Source organism: Gadus chalcogrammus, chromosome 23 (genome assembly GCF_026213295.1).
Source record: "Gadus chalcogrammus isolate NIFS_2021 chromosome 23, NIFS_Gcha_1.0, whole genome shotgun sequence".
In the NCBI taxonomy this organism is placed as follows: Eukaryota; Metazoa; Chordata; class Actinopteri; order Gadiformes; family Gadidae; genus Gadus; species Gadus chalcogrammus.
In genome coordinates this window covers 5,451,864-5,468,262 of record NC_079434.1, presented here as the reverse complement: position 1 = coordinate 5,468,262, position 16,399 = coordinate 5,451,864, and the positions used below count along the sequence as shown (strand labels likewise).

At 44.0% G+C, this 16,399-nt stretch overlaps 3 protein-coding genes across 5 annotated transcripts; 2 read left to right on the top strand and 1 right to left on the bottom strand.

Annotated features, from left to right (window-relative positions):
- Positions 1 to 1,960: 1,960 nt before the first annotated feature.
- On the top strand, positions 1,961 to 9,000 carry ssr1 (signal sequence receptor, alpha). 2 transcript variants are annotated; one of them, XM_056583796.1, is made up of 10 exons: positions 1,961 to 2,096; positions 3,004 to 3,137; positions 3,334 to 3,427; positions 3,586 to 3,689; positions 4,010 to 4,168; positions 4,431 to 4,507; positions 4,657 to 4,735; positions 4,932 to 5,025; positions 5,829 to 5,843; positions 6,689 to 9,000. In XM_056583796.1, the coding sequence occupies exons 1-10, from the start codon at positions 2,027 to 2,029 to the stop codon at positions 6,754 to 6,756; spliced, it is 894 nt and encodes a 297-aa protein (XP_056439771.1). In that variant the 5' UTR covers positions 1,961 to 2,026; the 3' UTR covers positions 6,757 to 9,000. The 2 variants fall into 2 exon arrangements, with proteins under 2 accessions (XP_056439771.1, XP_056439772.1); XM_056583797.1 differs by lacking the exon at positions 5,829 to 5,843.
- hus1 (HUS1 checkpoint clamp component) lies at positions 8,434 to 16,384 on the bottom strand. 2 transcript variants are annotated; one of them, XM_056583799.1, is made up of 8 exons: positions 16,113 to 16,384; positions 13,044 to 13,171; positions 12,713 to 12,889; positions 12,248 to 12,355; positions 11,936 to 12,010; positions 11,713 to 11,812; positions 9,626 to 9,742; positions 8,434 to 8,989 (listed from the first exon to the last, which is right to left on the bottom strand). In XM_056583799.1, exons 2-8 carry the CDS (start codon positions 13,062 to 13,064, stop codon positions 8,907 to 8,909), a joined length of 681 nt encoding a protein of 226 aa, XP_056439774.1. In that variant the 5' UTR covers positions 13,065 to 13,171; positions 16,113 to 16,384; the 3' UTR covers positions 8,434 to 8,906. The 2 variants fall into 2 exon arrangements, with proteins under 2 accessions (XP_056439774.1, XP_056439773.1); XM_056583798.1 differs by lacking the exon at positions 16,113 to 16,384 and adding an exon at positions 13,288 to 14,147.
- Positions 13,385 to 15,975, top strand: cidea (cell death inducing DFFA like effector a). The gene is made up of 4 exons (XM_056584771.1): positions 13,385 to 13,432; positions 13,877 to 14,081; positions 14,497 to 14,659; positions 15,115 to 15,975. The coding sequence occupies exons 1-4, from the start codon at positions 13,385 to 13,387 to the stop codon at positions 15,365 to 15,367; spliced, it is 669 nt and encodes a 222-aa protein (XP_056440746.1). The 3' UTR covers positions 15,368 to 15,975.
- Positions 16,385 to 16,399: the final 15 nt, after the last annotated feature.

The window sequence follows — 16,399 nt, the reverse complement described above, 5'->3', positions numbered from 1 at the left end:
AAGGGGAGGGGGGGACAGTTACAAGTAGAGGAGGGGGGGTTACAAGTAGAGGAGGGGGGAGGGGGTGTTACAACTAGAGGAGGAGGGTGGTGTTACAACTAGAGGAGGAGGGTGGTGTTACAACTAGAGGAGGAGGGTGGTGTAACAACTAGAGGAGGAGGGTGGTGTTACAACTAGAGGAGGAGGGGGGTGTAACAACTAGAGGAGGAGGGTGGTGTAACAACTAGAGGAGGAGGGTGGTGTAACAACTAGAGGAGGAGGATGGTGTTACAACTAGAGGAGGAGGGTGGTGTAACAACTAGAGGAGGAGGGGGGTGTAACAACTAGAGGAGGAGGGTGGTGTAACAACTAGAGGAGGAGGGTGGTGTTACAACTAGAGGAGGAGGGTGGTGTTACAACTAGAGGAGGAGGGTGGTGTAACAACTAGAGGAGGAGGGTGGTGTAACAACTAGAGGAGGAGGGTGGTGTTACAACTAGAGAGGGAAGGTGGTGTTACAACTATAGGGGGGTTGTGTTTTAGAGGTGTTAGAGAGTTGGCTGGAGAGAGGTGGATGGACGGAGGGGTGGTTGGAGATGAAGGAACGATAGAGGGAGGGAGATGAGAGCAGGACCGGGTGAAGGCGGAGAGGGAGAAGCCGTGGGAGATGGAGGGCTATGGAGTAAGCTTGAGGCAGAGGGTCGCTCATTGTTTGCTTTTGAAACAGTCCTGTTGTAATAACTCATAGTGATTTACAGTTCACCCACTGGTATAGGTCTGCCATTCACACCCTGAACAAAGGACGTGGTAGGTGGTGTTTTGATGTATATTATTGTGTGATCTTCTACACACTTTAACAATAACCTCTGTGTGCAAACAAGTGATGAGAGGAGGGTGACAGGCAGAGGAGAAAGAGGAGAGGAGAGGGCTGAAATATAACCGACACAAACACAAAGTTTGAAACATTATTTGTCAAAAGCATCATCAGAAAGGCACTCGATATAAACAGTGTATCTATACTATCCAGCTATTTTGAATGTCATTTCCATCTAACAGTTATATGTGGATTGCAATCTAAACAAACTGTATTGTTACGTAAGTCAGGTCTGCAAGTGTCTGTACATGGAGCTCTATTTTGATACACGGGCTACGTCTGTGCAGTGGGGAAATATGTTTAATGCTCTATTTTGTGTATCCAGCCAGTTTCTATGGTTAGTTGTCTCGTGGTGTGGGGAAGTGTTGCATTCAGATATTTGTAAGACTGCTTTGGTTTCTCATGACACAGTATCTATACCAGGTTCTGTTTTATAGATTTATTCTATATGAGTTGCAATTTAAAATCAGTTACTAAATATGTTTGTGTTGTGTGTTGATTACTGATGAAGAAATGTGTGGTCAGATTCTCCCTTCACAGTTTTTTTTTAATCTAGACTTGTAGTTTTCAAGATGTATCTCTTGTAAAGATTTTTTTCACACAAATACTTTAATATGTATTGCCATGTTTATTTAGTAATCAACGTGTGATTTTCCCTCTTTTTTGACATAGTATAGTTGCCACTTGTCACATTTCTGAACAAAATTAAAAACCTTTCATCATCTTAATTGTCATTCCTTGTTCCTCCTCCACTTCTACCTTCTTCATTCAGTGTGTTGACGAGAACCGGGCGATCATTATTTCTGCTTGGGAATGTTTAAAAGTCCAATTCAGTGCAAATCAGAAAGTGCGAAAATGTTATTATTATTTATTTTATATGAAATATTTGTTATTAAATAAATATTGAACAGCTGGCCTATATCACAAGATTTAGTACCCCAATTACAAGTGATAAAGATAATTACTTTATTTATGTTGTAATATAATTTATGAATTATATTACATGTTTAAATTAATCGATTAAATTACTTTAAATGCATAGCTTATATTTCTAACTGACCACGACTTCCGGATAAGCTTACGCCTTACTGCGCATGCTCAGCTGTGCAGGAAATACGGCGCCGCACATTCACCGAGAAACACTGAACCAGAGGCTCAGTGATTTCAGCTTCAACATGATGACATTTCTTCCCAAACTCCTCCTGCTGGTATTACTAGCGTTCCCGGCCACCATTCTTATGAAAGGTAAGGCGGTCTTGACACTATTGGCTTGGGGCTGAAACCCCCCCCGGCGTAAATAGCACGCATTCTCCCTACTGTGAGCTATCAGCGGTGGCTAGCTGCTAGCTCCATAAGTAGCCGAGCTTCCACAAGACAAGGCCAGTCTCGGTACGCACCTGACATGTGCTAAGGGATATCCTGCAACCATGTATGCATATTTCAGGGTTTTAATACTTTCAGTGTGTGCTCCTATTGTTTCGCTAAAAGCTAGTGCCTTCGCCTCGCAGAGTGTTTGTTGGGGTTGGGATCCACATCGTAGACATGTCTTCTCTAGACTGACGTGTCCTTACCGTTCTTCCGTTAGCTCAGCGCCGGTGGGCTTAAGCCATCCAGCACAGCGCCGTACCGCTGACATTACTGGAGAATCCTTGCCAGTCAAATGTAGATGGACTAACTAAACCCAGAAACAAATGTCCCGGTTTGGCGTTTGGTTGAATATCCGGTCGTTTGCTCGTATTCACCCTCACTTCACATGACAGGCAGTAGCCCGAAGCCGGTGTACCCCGCTCATGGACTGATCTAGATCCACGGGCTGTATTGGAATTTGTTGTTGTACTAATGTAATATAGACTTGAAAAATAATTGTTTCTGTCATGTCGGTCAATGGATTTGTTAATTGGATTGATAGAGTTGTAGAATTATAAATGCCTGGTTATGGGTCATGGACGTTTCAAAGCTTGATTATACCAAATATCATGATGATCCACATACGATCACGCTATTGCAAAAGCGTGTCATATATTGCATAGTATTCATGGTAATTGCTGGTTAAGTGGTATGTAAAATGCAGAATGATCTTTTAAAGCTAACCGCTACAACAGGTTAATCGGTGGCCCGAAGTATTAATGGTATGCTCTTCTGGTGTGCGCAGGGCCGGGAGTAGCAGCCCAGGATGCCACTGAGGATGAGGAAGCTGAGGCTGGCGAGGAAGATGTTGTGGATGATGCCACTGCTGAGGATGAAGATGATGAGGCTGAGGTAGAAGACGATGAAAACACAGAATTGGTGAGTGATTGCATTGGTGATTATATATATTATCAGTCTGCAGTGCTGGTGGTTTCATTCAAATCCAATTAAATATGATATAGAAAGTATTGTTTGGTATTATGGACGATCACAGGGCATTGATATGGCTGTTATGGATAACGTTTTGGAGTGCGGGAATTCACCTCCTTATTTTTCTTGTTTCATCTGTCATTAGACGGAAGAAAAAGAAGAGGAGGAAGAGGCTCTGGTTGGAGAGGTGAAGGCCTCCCCCAACGCTGACACCACCATCCTCTTCGTCAAAGGAGATGGTAAGGCCTGAGAGCAGTCTGGGAAATAAAGGCACAACCGACCATTCAAGTCGACAAGCTTTGTGTCTTTACCGTACAAGCCTGATGGATAGATGTGTTTGTATCTATATGTATATTTGTATGATATTGTATTGTCATGCGTCTTTCCTTCCTGCCAGACTTCCCTGCCAACGAGATCGTCAAGTTCCTGCTGGGCTTCACCAACAAAGGATCAGAGAACTTTGTCGTGGAGTCTCTGGACGCTTCTTTCCGCTACCCTCAGGTACATGAGCTCCCCGGGGACTTGGGCTTAGAGTCGACCAGGTCCCATGTGGGTCCTTAATGTTGGGGTTAATTTTTAACTTAAATTGCTTGTTTGTTTTTTGTATGTGTATTGCACCCTCAGTTGGCACTTCCAATTTCGTTGTATAGGCGACTGTACAATAAAGGCTATCTTATCTTATCTTAGTTCATAAGATTATAATATCTATACAACTGTTCTGTGAGATCTTTTATAATATATTTTTAAGATGGTTATAAAATGTATCTAGAATGTAGTTAAGTTGAATTTAGGTTTAAACATGGTTCTGTTTTGTGTCTCAGGATTTCCAGTTCTACATCCAGAACTTCACAGCTCTCCAGCTGGGCCTTGTGGTTCAGCCCGGCAGGCAGGCGTCCTTCGAGTACTCCTTCATCCCCGCTGAACCAATGGGAGGCCGGCCCTTCGGCCTGGTCATCAACCTCAACTACAAGGACAGCAATGTGAGCATGACGCCGCCGAAGGGTTTCTGTATGCTGCTGTGTATGTGAGGCGCCCTTTGCCTGGAAACCAAAGGGGAGTCTGCTTGATAAGCACATGGCTCATTACAGTGACAATTAAATCCTCATTAAGCTCTGGAGAATATGGAGTCCTAAGATGTATAACGTGACCCCCTTCAAGGGTTCCCGAAACCTAGACGGTGGACCACCTCGTCTCCACGGTAACACGTTTTTAGAGTCTACGTGTGTTCCTGTGTGTCTGTAGGGCATCATGTTCCAGGACGCTGTCTTCAACCAGACGGTGACCGTGATCGAAAGGGAAGACGGCCTTGACGGAGAAACGTGAGCCTCCCCCTCTCTCGTCTTCATTCTGTTAATAATCAAAATGCTGATATCTGCATAGCATCGTGACGGCCATCTTTGGTGGCCGTTTTAAGAGAGACTGGATAGCGATGGATATTCAGCGGTTTTTCCCTTCCTCCTTCCCACAGGATCTTCATGTATGTCTTCCTGTCCGGTCTGGGACTGCTGGTCGTCGTGGGCCTTCACCAGCTCCTTGAGTCCAGAAAGGTAAGGCCAACCACCTCCTCACAGCACTCCTAACCTGATGGTGATGTAGGCTCCCCATCCAGGTTTCATGCTGTCATTTCGTATCTGTCCAGAAGCTACTACTTTCCCTCAGGTCATGGCATAATGAAGATGAACATGCTCTGAATGGCATACATTTGTGTGTAACGGCGGCTTTGGGTCTATGTTGAAACAACAGAGGAGGCGTCCGGCCCCTAAGGTGGAGATGGGAACGTCGAGCCACAACGACGTGGACATGAGCTGGATCCCCACCGAGACGCTCAACCACCTCAGTACGTGTTTCTCTCCATGTCCCATTCACAGACCTAAAGGGCGGGCCTCCATGTGGGATCTAGTGGGCCAACAACATGCAGCTGTTGATTCAGACTCGCCAAGCCGATCTGAAGCCCTGCAGTTTACTGCTTCTGTACTGTAGCATCCTCTCTGTATTTCTCCTGAAAACCAGCTACTGTCTCCTCACCGCCTGAATAACATAACTCTGACCTGCTGAGCTCCTGACTTTTTCTTACTTTTCGAAAATTGGTTTCAGCTGTATACAAACTTAACGGTATAGTTTCTGCATTTTCTTGTTGGGAATGTTTTCCAAAGAGCTATGTTTGTTGCAGTGCTCGAGAACTATCTTCCTAGTGGGGGATTTTCACCCTCATAGGTTATTTAAAATAAAAATTCTCCTGGTCCCCTAATGGACCCTTTTCCCAGTAGAAAATCAAGGGTGTCGCTAATAACAATTAATAATGGCTCTGTTCGATCTATGTATGGTCGTGCAGCGACCATGTAATGTAATGTACATTTACGTGGTCCGCTGGTGCTACGATAAAACTAAACCTAAATCCAACCTAATGTTAAAATGACCGCAACCGGACGTTACTTTACCCCACTGTTGTCGACTAGTGTAATGGGTCTCTTAGGCCTGTGGGTGCCTCCTCTTTTAGTTGTTGTGTTGCTGTATCTACTGGGTTGTGGGCTGCTGCTTCATGGGTGACTTCAGCCTTTTGCACCTTTCACTCCTTTGCATGGGGTCACTCACGCCTTGTCTCCCCTCTCCCTTCCCTCTCTTGTTTTCTTGTGCCTTCAGTGCAGAGCCGTCGAGGTGAGGTTTTTCCGTTTGTGTGTAACAAACTACAAGTCATTTTTGTTGATGTTTGCATACATACTTATGGTTGTCACTGTCTAAATTGCCGGCCTATTGTATCAGTTAGGTAATGCAGCATCATATTTATCTAGTGCAAGTAGAGGTTAGACAATAATAAACGTAGACAGAAATGTGTCCAACTATTTTTATAAACTGATCAAGAACTACTTGATCCAAGATATAAAATCCTCTTGGTACAATGAGCCCTTTCCACAGTCGGAAAAATCTAGGGGTAGTTAATGATTGGTACGTTAGATTAAAGGTGACATATTATACCAAGGTGTGAGTGTGATTAGTCGTTACACGCCATTTTTGAAATCTGCCTCTTCTGACATCACAAGTGGGCGTGTCCACCTAGATGTGTGACGGACAGATGAGCAACATTTGCTACAGTCCACTGGGTAGGCTGGTAGACTGATCTATCCAGTACACATCTTGGTGGACACGCCCACTCGTGATGTAAGAAGAGGCAGATTCTCAAAACGGCTTGTAACAGCTAATCAACCTCACACATGGTGGTATAATATGTCACCTTTATCTAATGTACCCATCATTAATCGTATTAGCTACCCCTAGATTTTTATACTATACTGTAATATGTTGTATCTATGTAAATATACACTGAGCATGCTGCTGTGCCGAAAAAACAAAGTCCTACCTCATGTTCAAATGGCAGGAACAGGAGGTCATTGTACCCTTTTGATGAATGGGATCATTATGTGAAAAGGGTTGATTACCCCTGAGGTCTTTGAAGTCCTCTCCTCCTCTTCTGTTGTTGGTAACCCTCCCTCTCTCCCCTCCAGACAAGGCCTCCCCCAGACGCTCCCCCCGCAAAAGGAACCAGAAGCGATCCGCCGGCTCAGACGAGTGATGGGCAGCGGGGTCGCTAGCCGGCCGCGTACCCCTGACCGTACGCACAGAACCCCCCCCCAACCCACCCACCCACCGACAGGAGGGCTGGGAGCGACAGCCCAACCCAGCCGGTCTCGCCCACATAGAAACACACTCGATGCCAACCTCTCTGGGTGGCGCTTCATAATCAACGTACAAACTGTTAAATACGATTTTGGACAAACACACACGCACACATATACATAATTTTCTTTAACACTTTTTACGGATCTGTCACTTGGGGGTGGAATCAAAAAACAACAGAAAATGCATTATTCTGAAGAGAAGAATGGGATATTTTGCGATGAGCGAGGGACCGGTGGGAAAACGGTAGACATTTGTTTAGGTTTCATTTTTTTCTTCATTTTTTTTTTTCTAATGGCCTGCCTTTGTAGCATATCCGTGACGTCATGATCATCATTTTGTGATAATGTGGGGGTTCTTTTTGTGACTAAGCCATGCAATGGATAATATTTGCATTGTTTCATACTTTCAACTTTTTTGTTTGGTTTTGGTAGCTTGGGTTGCTGTTGTACTTGTGGGAGGGGAGGTATTCCTCTTTCACAGGGTGTGCTTCCTCCCACTAGCCCAAACCCGTCGGCCCTGCCACACATTGGAAACAATAGTTGTTGCTGTTTCAAACCGCAGCCACTAATGCCCCTGACACACTTTGAGATGAGAGGCAGAAGGGAGCGAACCCAGGGCCAGGACTCCGTAGTAACAAACAACCAACAACCCCTCCTCCCTGCTTGTCTTAAAGGTTCACTTTTGGACTACACGCTTTCTCTCTGGGAAGGCATCTATTGTACCCTGCTACCTGGGGACAGCACTGGTTGGAAACCACTGGACGGTTGTAGCCGCCATGGTTTTTGAAGGTGGTCAGCAGTCACAGGTTAGATGGGTGTTGTGGACGGCCTACCTCAGAGCCGGTGCAGGGGCTGTTGTTGGCGTGCAGGTGGTCAGGATGCTTGGTGTCCTTGGGGTGTTGTGTATCAAGGCTGTGCACTGAGTGGCGTCAGGGGGGCCTGAGACTTTCTAAGATCAGCGATGGCAAACGAGGGTTCTTAGTCTGTCCCCCAACGTGCCTGTTTTTTACTTTTGTTTGTGATTCTACTGTACATTTAGATTTCCGCCGTGTTTCCCCTCCTAGAAGCCAGTTTGAGGTTGGGAACGGGCAGGGAATGGAATGTTTTTTTCCGGGCTGTTTTTCTGCTTAGCGAGATGTTAATCGGAGGCACTGGTGTAAATACTAGCTAAAGCTCCCAAACTAGAGCACCATGACATGTTAATTTATTTCCCGAATGACAAAGTGGGTTCCAATGGGTTTTATACTATATTCATTTGACCACTAAAGGGTACCATTGTGGGTATTTTTCTAGTAGAACTTTACTTCAGTTGCATTTCAAAGGGTTTCTCTACAAAACTCTGTGTGGATTTCAGGCGTGGTGGTACTGGCTGTTCCAATGTGAAGCTCGTCATGCAGAGGCACAACCACCATGTTGGTGTGTATGTCATAGAACTTGCCACTTGCTACCATGGCTCTCCATGTGTTTACAGTCAATGGCTCATAACGTGGGTGCTACTGAGAAGAGTAAACCTAATAATGCTTTCTGAAAATGGTTAGTGATACTCATAGGCCATATCTACATTTTGTTACTTTCTCCCCCCCCCCCCAAAAAAACAACAACGATGTGCCCCTTACAAATTTCTTGGTCACATCCATTCATTTTTCATTATGTGCAGAAAAATAAACGCTGATTTGCTGTAGGATTGGTCTCATCTTCTAATTGCCAGCATCACTTAATGAAATGAGTGAAACATTATTATTGAACATGCATTGATCAGAGGGAACTAGGAGTGCAGACACTTCCACATACTTCAACGTTTATATTTACAATAATTACAACATATGCAAAATAAACTTAAACACAAATCAAGGTGGGTTTTGACCCAGATGTACATTCTCCGATCAAGTTGGTTGACTGATCATCCAAAAAACAAATTTAACCCTTAATCTTAAAATAACTGTTTGACTTTTAGAACGTTGTGTAAGACTGGGAACATGAATGGGCCTCGTATGATGTTGATGGTGCTGCTCAGACCGGTCCCTTGTTCGGGAGCATAAGGTTCCTAGGCCACAGCAGGGATGAAGTACTGCAAGGACACATCTTCATAAAGGAGAATCAAGTGGATGATGGTATTCTGGACGATATCTAAGGGGGAGGGTAAGAACAAAACATCTTATTCATCATATGGTTTTAGACAGTAGCTCATTCACTTGAGGTATTTTTTACATGCAAACATGAGGGGAAAAAATATGGTACGGATTGTCCTGTGATTTAGGTTTTTTTACTCCAAGCTGGTAGGCTCCACGTTTGGAAGACCAGATCCTTGAAGAGCATTGGATGAGGCTGAACACCTACTTGTTAATTTTGTAAAAATCAATTCAATATAAATCGGTCATCTTTGCATGTCTCCTTTAAGGGGACCTGGTGCTATATTTGTATCCGACGAGTAGTATAGCGCTTTACATCAGAATGCATTATGGGAATTCTTTTGACGATACCCATATTGAAAGGACCAGAGAGTTGTTACTGCAAAATCCGAAATTAACTAATACACCATAACCTAGTCCAGCAAAACATTTTGCAACATCACATGATAAACGCTGCGGCAGTTTCAACTAACCCCAAGCCTCTCCCTGTAGTTATGAATAGTTTCACAATTCATTAATGAAATATGACAAAACATCACTAAAAACTAATATCCCAATGCTTCTATGGTTCCAAAATGGAGGCGTTGCTTGTGATATGGCGTTCATGCAAGGACAACGGTAAAGCTGGACCTACTGCACATGGCTTTGCTAGGGTTGAACTGCTGTCCCATGAGGAACTGCTGCAGCTTCCTGACGTCCACCCGGGCCTGGACCATGGCCTCAGGGTCCCTCTGGGACCCATCACCACCAGCTGGGACGAGGTGGGAAGGGGATGTGGAAGAGGGTTTAAGAAGTGTTGGGAATGGAAATTAATCGTGGGTGATCAGGGGCCGTATTCACAAAGCATTTTATCTTACCACTAGGAGTGCTCCTAACTCGCGCTAAAACATTTTACGTAGGAGTTTTTTCTTAAAAGTTATTCACAAAGCCGCTGAGACCTACTCTTACTAAGGATAAATCACAAAGAGTGAACTAAGAGTGACGCGCCGTTGCTATGGATTACGTCAATTCTCGTGCACGAGTTTAGAAGCGGTCAGTTCGGTGATTGGTTGTTCAGACGAGCCCACTGAATCACCGAAAAACAAGGAAATAGCCTAGGCTAGAAATGAATTCCTATTAAGTAGTTATAGTGCAGTTAGCAGAATACACGCATGATGACCATTTTGTGCAGACCACGATAATGACGTTGTAGCCTGCACGTTCAAGAGAGAGAGAAAGCAAACAATAAAAATACGTAAAATCTAAAATAAAATAAATGTTACGAACTACCCAAGTGTTGACTGATTTGTGCCAAGGTGTTTACCTAAAATGTGTTTTCAAAGTGATCCCTAAATGCCTGTCCACTCGGTTCCACACGGCCAAATTCCTTGTAATGTTCCGCCATCATCATCATCATCATCATCATCATCATCGTCTGGCTGTGGAATGTTCCTCCGCTTGCAAAGGTTGTGTAGAATGGCACATACAGTGATTACTGTGCTTGCCCTCTCTGGGGTGAGGCGTATTTCGCCGTGGAGGACATGAAACCGACGTTTCATCTGCCCAATTCCTCTCTCCACAACATTTCGTGTATGTTTGTGTGCTCGCAAAGAGCCAATACGATGTGTTTTACGCATAGGACTCAGCGTAATCTGCGTAATCACTTACATGTTACACTTTAACTGTGCTCCCGGTTGTGGATTAAGGTAGGGTGTCTAGAGCCACGTCTAGCATGGATAGTCACTGTCACCCAGCAAGTGACACCCAACTGGTACATCTCAAAAAGCTGCCTCAGACCGCTCACCATTAAAATGCGCGAATCATGGGTAGCTGAAGATCCAGGCCACTTTGCAACAACATCCAGTAGGCTATGTTAAAATTTGCATCAAAAACAACCTGCGTGTTGATGGAATGCACTTTCTTCCTATTGACGAACACGTCCTCGTCTTTTGATGGCGCAATTATTTTTATTTTTTATAAGTTATATATATTTTTTTATAACTTATAATTTTTATAACATTTTATTTCGGGACTAATCGGATTATTCCTGTTAGTCGGGGATGTTATTGCATCGCGCATTAACTCCACAATAATTTGAATACCCTAACATGTCGTCTCGCAGGCATTTTAAGATTCTTTGTGAATAGGTCTTACTGAGTTAGGAGTCCTCTTGAGGACTTTTAAGCTCTCCTAGACTTAGGTGCTACTTTTAGTCTTAAAATACTTTGTGAATTGCTCTTAGTGAAAAAAGTTAGGAGTCCTAAATTTAAGAGTGACACGCCCATTATTTTTAGGAGTTACTCCTAAATTCGCCAGTTAGGACCTACTTTTAGCCCTAAGATCCTTTGTGAATACGGCCCCAGATTTCCAACTTATTATAAAAATACTTTTTGCATGCATGAATAGCTTTAAATTGCCAATATATAATGTTGTAATTTTCCTTAAAAATGAGGCCTTCCCATGCTCATTCCGTTGCCTAGAAGAGTTTGTATTTTATGATTCTAACTACCATTGTTTGTTATTTTCTCCGTCCAAAGAGATCACAGTACTCTGATTGCATGAGCTCGAGCAGAAGGAGTTTCTGACACTTATTACCTTCAAGGCAAGTCTATTTATAGAGTCACTCTCAACACAATAGGCCCATTCAGATCGCTTTATACAGGCGGGAATCACATTTAAAAGATATGTCGATGTGTAAAAAGGAAATCTTTACATGTGCAATAAACCAATTCTACAACGTACCCCAGGGTGGGTTGCCCAGGTCTCTGAAGTGGGTTGCGACCGAGACCAAGTCAGTCTCTATCTTCAGGTTCATCTCCCCATTCATGTTGGCTTCTATGACCTAAAACAACACATCATGTCCTTACTTATTACATACACACACACAGAGTTTCAAACAGAAATGGAGCAGTTCTGATTAAGAAGTCGTGACTGCCAATTTTGACTGAGCAAGGAAGTGTTGTACAAGGAAGTTGGAGAGGTTCTTCATTCTGTCCACCACGTTCTTCATGATCTTCAGAGGGGGCATGTAGATGCTTACCTGCAGGAAAGAATCGACCACAATAGTATTACTGGCAGCAACGATTAATTTATTGTTGATAATCCATCAATTATGAATCTATTCAAAGTTGAATTGATCAACTTTGCAAATAGAATTAATTGTAATCTATTTTCAGTAGTTAATTTCAAAACATCAGCAGAATCTAGGCCTGAGCGATCCCCAGAGAACAGTGTGAGATCCGGAGGGTTTCAAGAAGCTATGGAGGAAATCCCTTACGTCAAAGTCAGGCATGCTGGGCTCCTTGAAGTCATTCCACAGCCTCTTGGGGATGACGTCCACAGGGATGTCGTGGGTGACAACCCGACTCGCGCTGGACATTGTTGGCTGGGGAAGAAAAAAATGGGGAGAAAGAAACGGGGCGAAGAAAGCGTGTTTTAGAGCCAAAAAAAAGCCCATTTAGAAATACATCAAAATGTGTGTATAAATGATTGTTTTGATGAAATTGAATTCAAATATTAGTGATCACATGAAAAAACAACATGTATAATTATCTTTTAAATAAGACAACCGTATAAATCAAGACATGCTCAGAAACATGTTTTGGGATAATAAATCGATTAGATTAAACATTTCAACATAAACATTTTGGATTGATGTTGAGTTGAATGTCGTGCCCAACCAGCAATAATGCTCGTATAAATGGAAGCATGTGGATCTGGAGAAGAGAGAAATCCAGCTCACCAGTTCAGCAGCAATGGTCAAGCAGGGGCAGTGCTTCTTTGTCAGTTTGATCTTAACAGTTTTGGCATTCTGGGCGGTTTTAAGTGCCCTGGAAAGGTTGTCAGGTGCCAACTCCAGGCAAATCTCATTGGCCTCCGCTGACACACCCTCCAGCTGGAACTCATCAAAGAACTTGGCCTGTAGAGTTACAGGTGGCGGTGTTCATGGCAACACGAACAAACGCTTTCTTGAGTCATTTAGTAGCGTTCCATTTGTCAGAAGAAACATTTGTGTTCATCGCTGTGATACTTTGAGGGTATAACATTATGCGCCCAAGGCATTGTACTCCTACCTGAGATAGTTCACACCACATACCCACCCCTCCATTGGCCACTTTACCAGACAACACAAAGTACAGGTTGTCTGGAGTGAGCCTGAGGACGCACGTCTTGGTCAGTTTAGAGATGGTAGTCACAACACCTGGTTACAAAAAATGAAAGTACGGGAATTATATTCTTGCGCAAGTTATTTCGGAAAGATTGACAACTGAACAATTCCATGAAAGTTCTTGATCTTAATTGTTTTGAAAAACTTACGTGTGAAGTTATTGAGACATCCAATATCTATAATTTTCGATCGAAACTTCATTGTAAATTCCGATGTTATACGTATTAAATCTATAATAGGAAAAACATGTTTGGGAAGCCTCGTAGGACCCGGGTTATTATTCAAGCGCACCACGTAGGGTGCACCTCGATAAATGTTCCGACGGAAACAACCGAGTAGTTGTTGCCAAACGTGCTAGATATATTAGATATTTGGTGCGTTGCGTGCGTTGCAGGAGTCTTCGCCGACATCCACACTTTGTTTTTACTCTTTTTAGCAGAGCTCAATCTTCTATTAACTAATTGTTCAATATTCACTCTTTTACTTTATTTAACCAGTCTGGCCATTATGGTAGTGTAAAAATTGCCAATCATTTAGATACTGTACTGACGTTGCGGTGGGGTGAGTTTTTTAATTTTATTTACGTTAGTTGCGATATGCAACCTCAATGCTAGTTGCTACTAAATTGTACTCTTTACATTTTTTATTGATACAAAGGTGTGTACTTTGTTCAGCTTCGAATACCACTTCACCACCAGGAAGCGCTGTTGCTTTTCAAATTACATCTAAAACGGGGAGAACACTAGCTTAATCTCCTTGTATGCTCCTCCCACTACTGTAAGGCGGCCAGTGTTCCTTGCCTCCAGCCCTGACCTGACTCTGGTCCTGGAGGAGGATGGGACTGGGGTTGAATGTGAGGCCTTCTTCCAGCCTCTCCACAGCCATAAGGCCCTCATGGTGCTGGAGAGGGGGCAGATGTGGACAGAAAGCAAGCTACGACAATGTGAAATAGGTTTCTAAAGAAGTGCATCTCTCGTGTGACTTCGCTTTGGCTGAGAGACGGTTGGGAGTTTTCGCGCGCGCGTGTGTGTGTGTGTGTGTGTGTGTGTGTGTGTGTGTGTGTGTGTGTGTGTGGCTAGCTACCGAAACCCAATTCCGTTTGCATCGGCCCTGTAAACTGTGTACGTCAGCGCAAAGCAAGACGGACCAGAACAACTGCGTGGGTGTCGATTGATTTGATATACCCGCAGGCTCCCCCTGCAGAACATTGCTCTATCAGATGTCCCCATACGCTTGCCAATACAATTGCACAATCAAAGAATCTCATTCCAGGCAGTTCTGTCGCGGGAGGAGACGGGATCTGGGTTAGATTCCCCAAACGACCTAACCTTACATTGTCATTGTCACTATCGATCCAGATCTGCCCTATACCTCCCAGAAGCCTCAGGGGAGTGGGATCGCCAACCTGACCTTTGACCTATTCAAACTGCACCGTAAAGAGTTCCTGGGCTGCCTGTCGATCCGAGCCACCTTGTATGAGATGTACACGTTCTCCTATGACCTGGGATACACCAGAGCCAAGTTAGTGGAGCCACCTGGTACTTAATCATGTGTGGGTTGAATTGACACGTATTTTAATGATGGAGGTTTCAATGCAAGTTTTTGTTTTGGTAACCATTTGTAAGGGCAAACCAATGTACCAATCCCTAGCCATTATTCATCAGTAATGCTTGTTTGAAGTTGTTTGTATGAGTGCAAGCACAACAATCAAATATCTAGCGTACTAACTTCTTGTCTCGCTTCATCTCTCCATTTTGCGGTTTGTCTGTCTGTCCGTCTCTCTCAATCTGTCTGTCTCTGTCCTGTATTCTCCCTTGTGCTGTCCCTCTGCCGGTCTGTCTCACTCCTCGCCTGTGACTGTCTGTCTGTTTGTCTTTCTGTCTCTCACTTTGTCTATCTCAATCCTTGTCACTCATTAATGGTCTATGTCTCTCTCTCGTGGTCTGTGTGTCTCTCTCAATCTGTCTCTCTACCAGGGGGTCCATGCGTCTCCTGACCCACTCCGCCAGATGGGCAGGTCAGCTGCTGCTGTACGGCGCGTCGTCAGCACTAAGCGCCATCGGAAAGGACGACGACTATTACTGCTTTGACGGTGGCCGCAACATCCTGTGCATACACTCGCGGCGCCCAGGCCCAGCACAAATGTTTAGGCCCCGCCCATGTATCATGTGTCCCGAACGCTCCGCTCTGTTGGGGTGGGAGCGGCTCGAACTGTGGTTGATGCCTTGATTCATATTCTGGTCGCAGAGTGCTGCAATGATTTGGTTTCAGGGCTGGGTCACAGCAACCCAGCCCTCGGGTCAGCCCCTGGCGTAAGGGTGAGATAAGGGTGAGATAAGGGAGTCTATATGTAAATTAGTCATCATCAATCATTTTTGTTTAATTTTAAAATGGTACATTTGCATTTGTTTCATTAGTAACCTAAACGGGTTGCATCTTGTTCTAACGGCCTTGTGATATTCTAAGCAAACTGGTTGCTGAGGGGGAAATGCCAGACATTTAACGTGTATGAATCAATAATTCCCATCCCGGCATCATCTGATGGTTTTAGATGTTTTTTAAATGTAAGTGAAATAAAAGTGCTTATTTCCACTCATCTCAGGTGCTTTATCCTCACTTTAATTCACAAATAATTGATATGATTATAACCTTATCATAGGGTACTTGTTTTAGACTATTGGTGTGTCTGCTTTGTACCATGGGCGTATAATAGCAGGCACACCTGCGGGGATATGAGGTCAGTCGTCTGGGGACTTCCTCCAGCCCTGGTATATGCTTACAAAAACATTCCTGTGACAACCAGACACAGAGCCCTGACAAAGAGTCACCCATCCTGTGTTGACCAGGAACACATTTCTGTCCGTTTGCTTTTCTGCTGGACTGGCTAAAATGTTGACAATAAAGTGTCTTGAGCGTTAGAAAACATACATCATGCCGTGGTGGAATAAAGTGTCTTGAGTGTTAGAATACTCACATCATGTCTTGGTGGCGTACTTTATAAACCAAAGCTCCACGCCCTGCTGCTGCAGTCTGAAACAGCTGATATATGCGTCATCTGCGCGAAGGTTAAGCACGTGTTCCATTTAGTTTCAGGACGATTTCTGTGCTTCCTCGACCACTATGACATACATGGTTAGTTGCCTATAGTGTGTAAGTCGTTTATAATGAACGTTTCCAAGTTGAGACTCTATCATGTAGTGCCACATTTGATCCATACGTATCAGCTCCACTCTAAATACACCCACAATGGACGAGCAAGGG

Coding starts and splice junctions, on each gene's coding strand:
- hus1 (XM_056583798.1), bottom strand. CDS start 13,339: ATGAAGTTTCGATCGAAAATTATAGATATTGGATGTCTCAATAACTTC. Junction 12,890..13,043: donor TGTGGTGTGAACTATCTCAG/GTAGGAGTACAA, acceptor GTAACTCTACAG/GCCAAGTTCTTTGATGAGTT. Junction 8,990..9,625: donor CCCTAGCAAAGCCATGTGCA/GTAGGTCCAGCT, acceptor CCTCCCCCTTAG/ATATCGTCCAGAATACCATC.
- ssr1 (XM_056583796.1), top strand. CDS start 2,027: ATGATGACATTTCTTCCCAAACTCCTCCTGCTGGTATTACTAGCGTTC. Junction 2,097..3,003: donor GGCCACCATTCTTATGAAAG/GTAAGGCGGTCT, acceptor TGGTGTGCGCAG/GGCCGGGAGTAGCAGCCCAG. Junction 4,169..4,430: donor TCAACTACAAGGACAGCAAT/GTGAGCATGACG, acceptor GTGTGTCTGTAG/GGCATCATGTTCCAGGACGC.
- cidea (XM_056584771.1), top strand. CDS start 13,385: ATGTTTGGGAAGCCTCGTAGGACCCGGGTTATTATTCAAGCGCACCAC. Junction 14,082..14,496: donor AGAAAGCAAGCTACGACAAT/GTGAAATAGGTT, acceptor CTATCGATCCAG/ATCTGCCCTATACCTCCCAG. Junction 14,660..15,114: donor CTGGGATACACCAGAGCCAA/GTTAGTGGAGCC, acceptor TCTCTCTACCAG/GGGGTCCATGCGTCTCCTGA.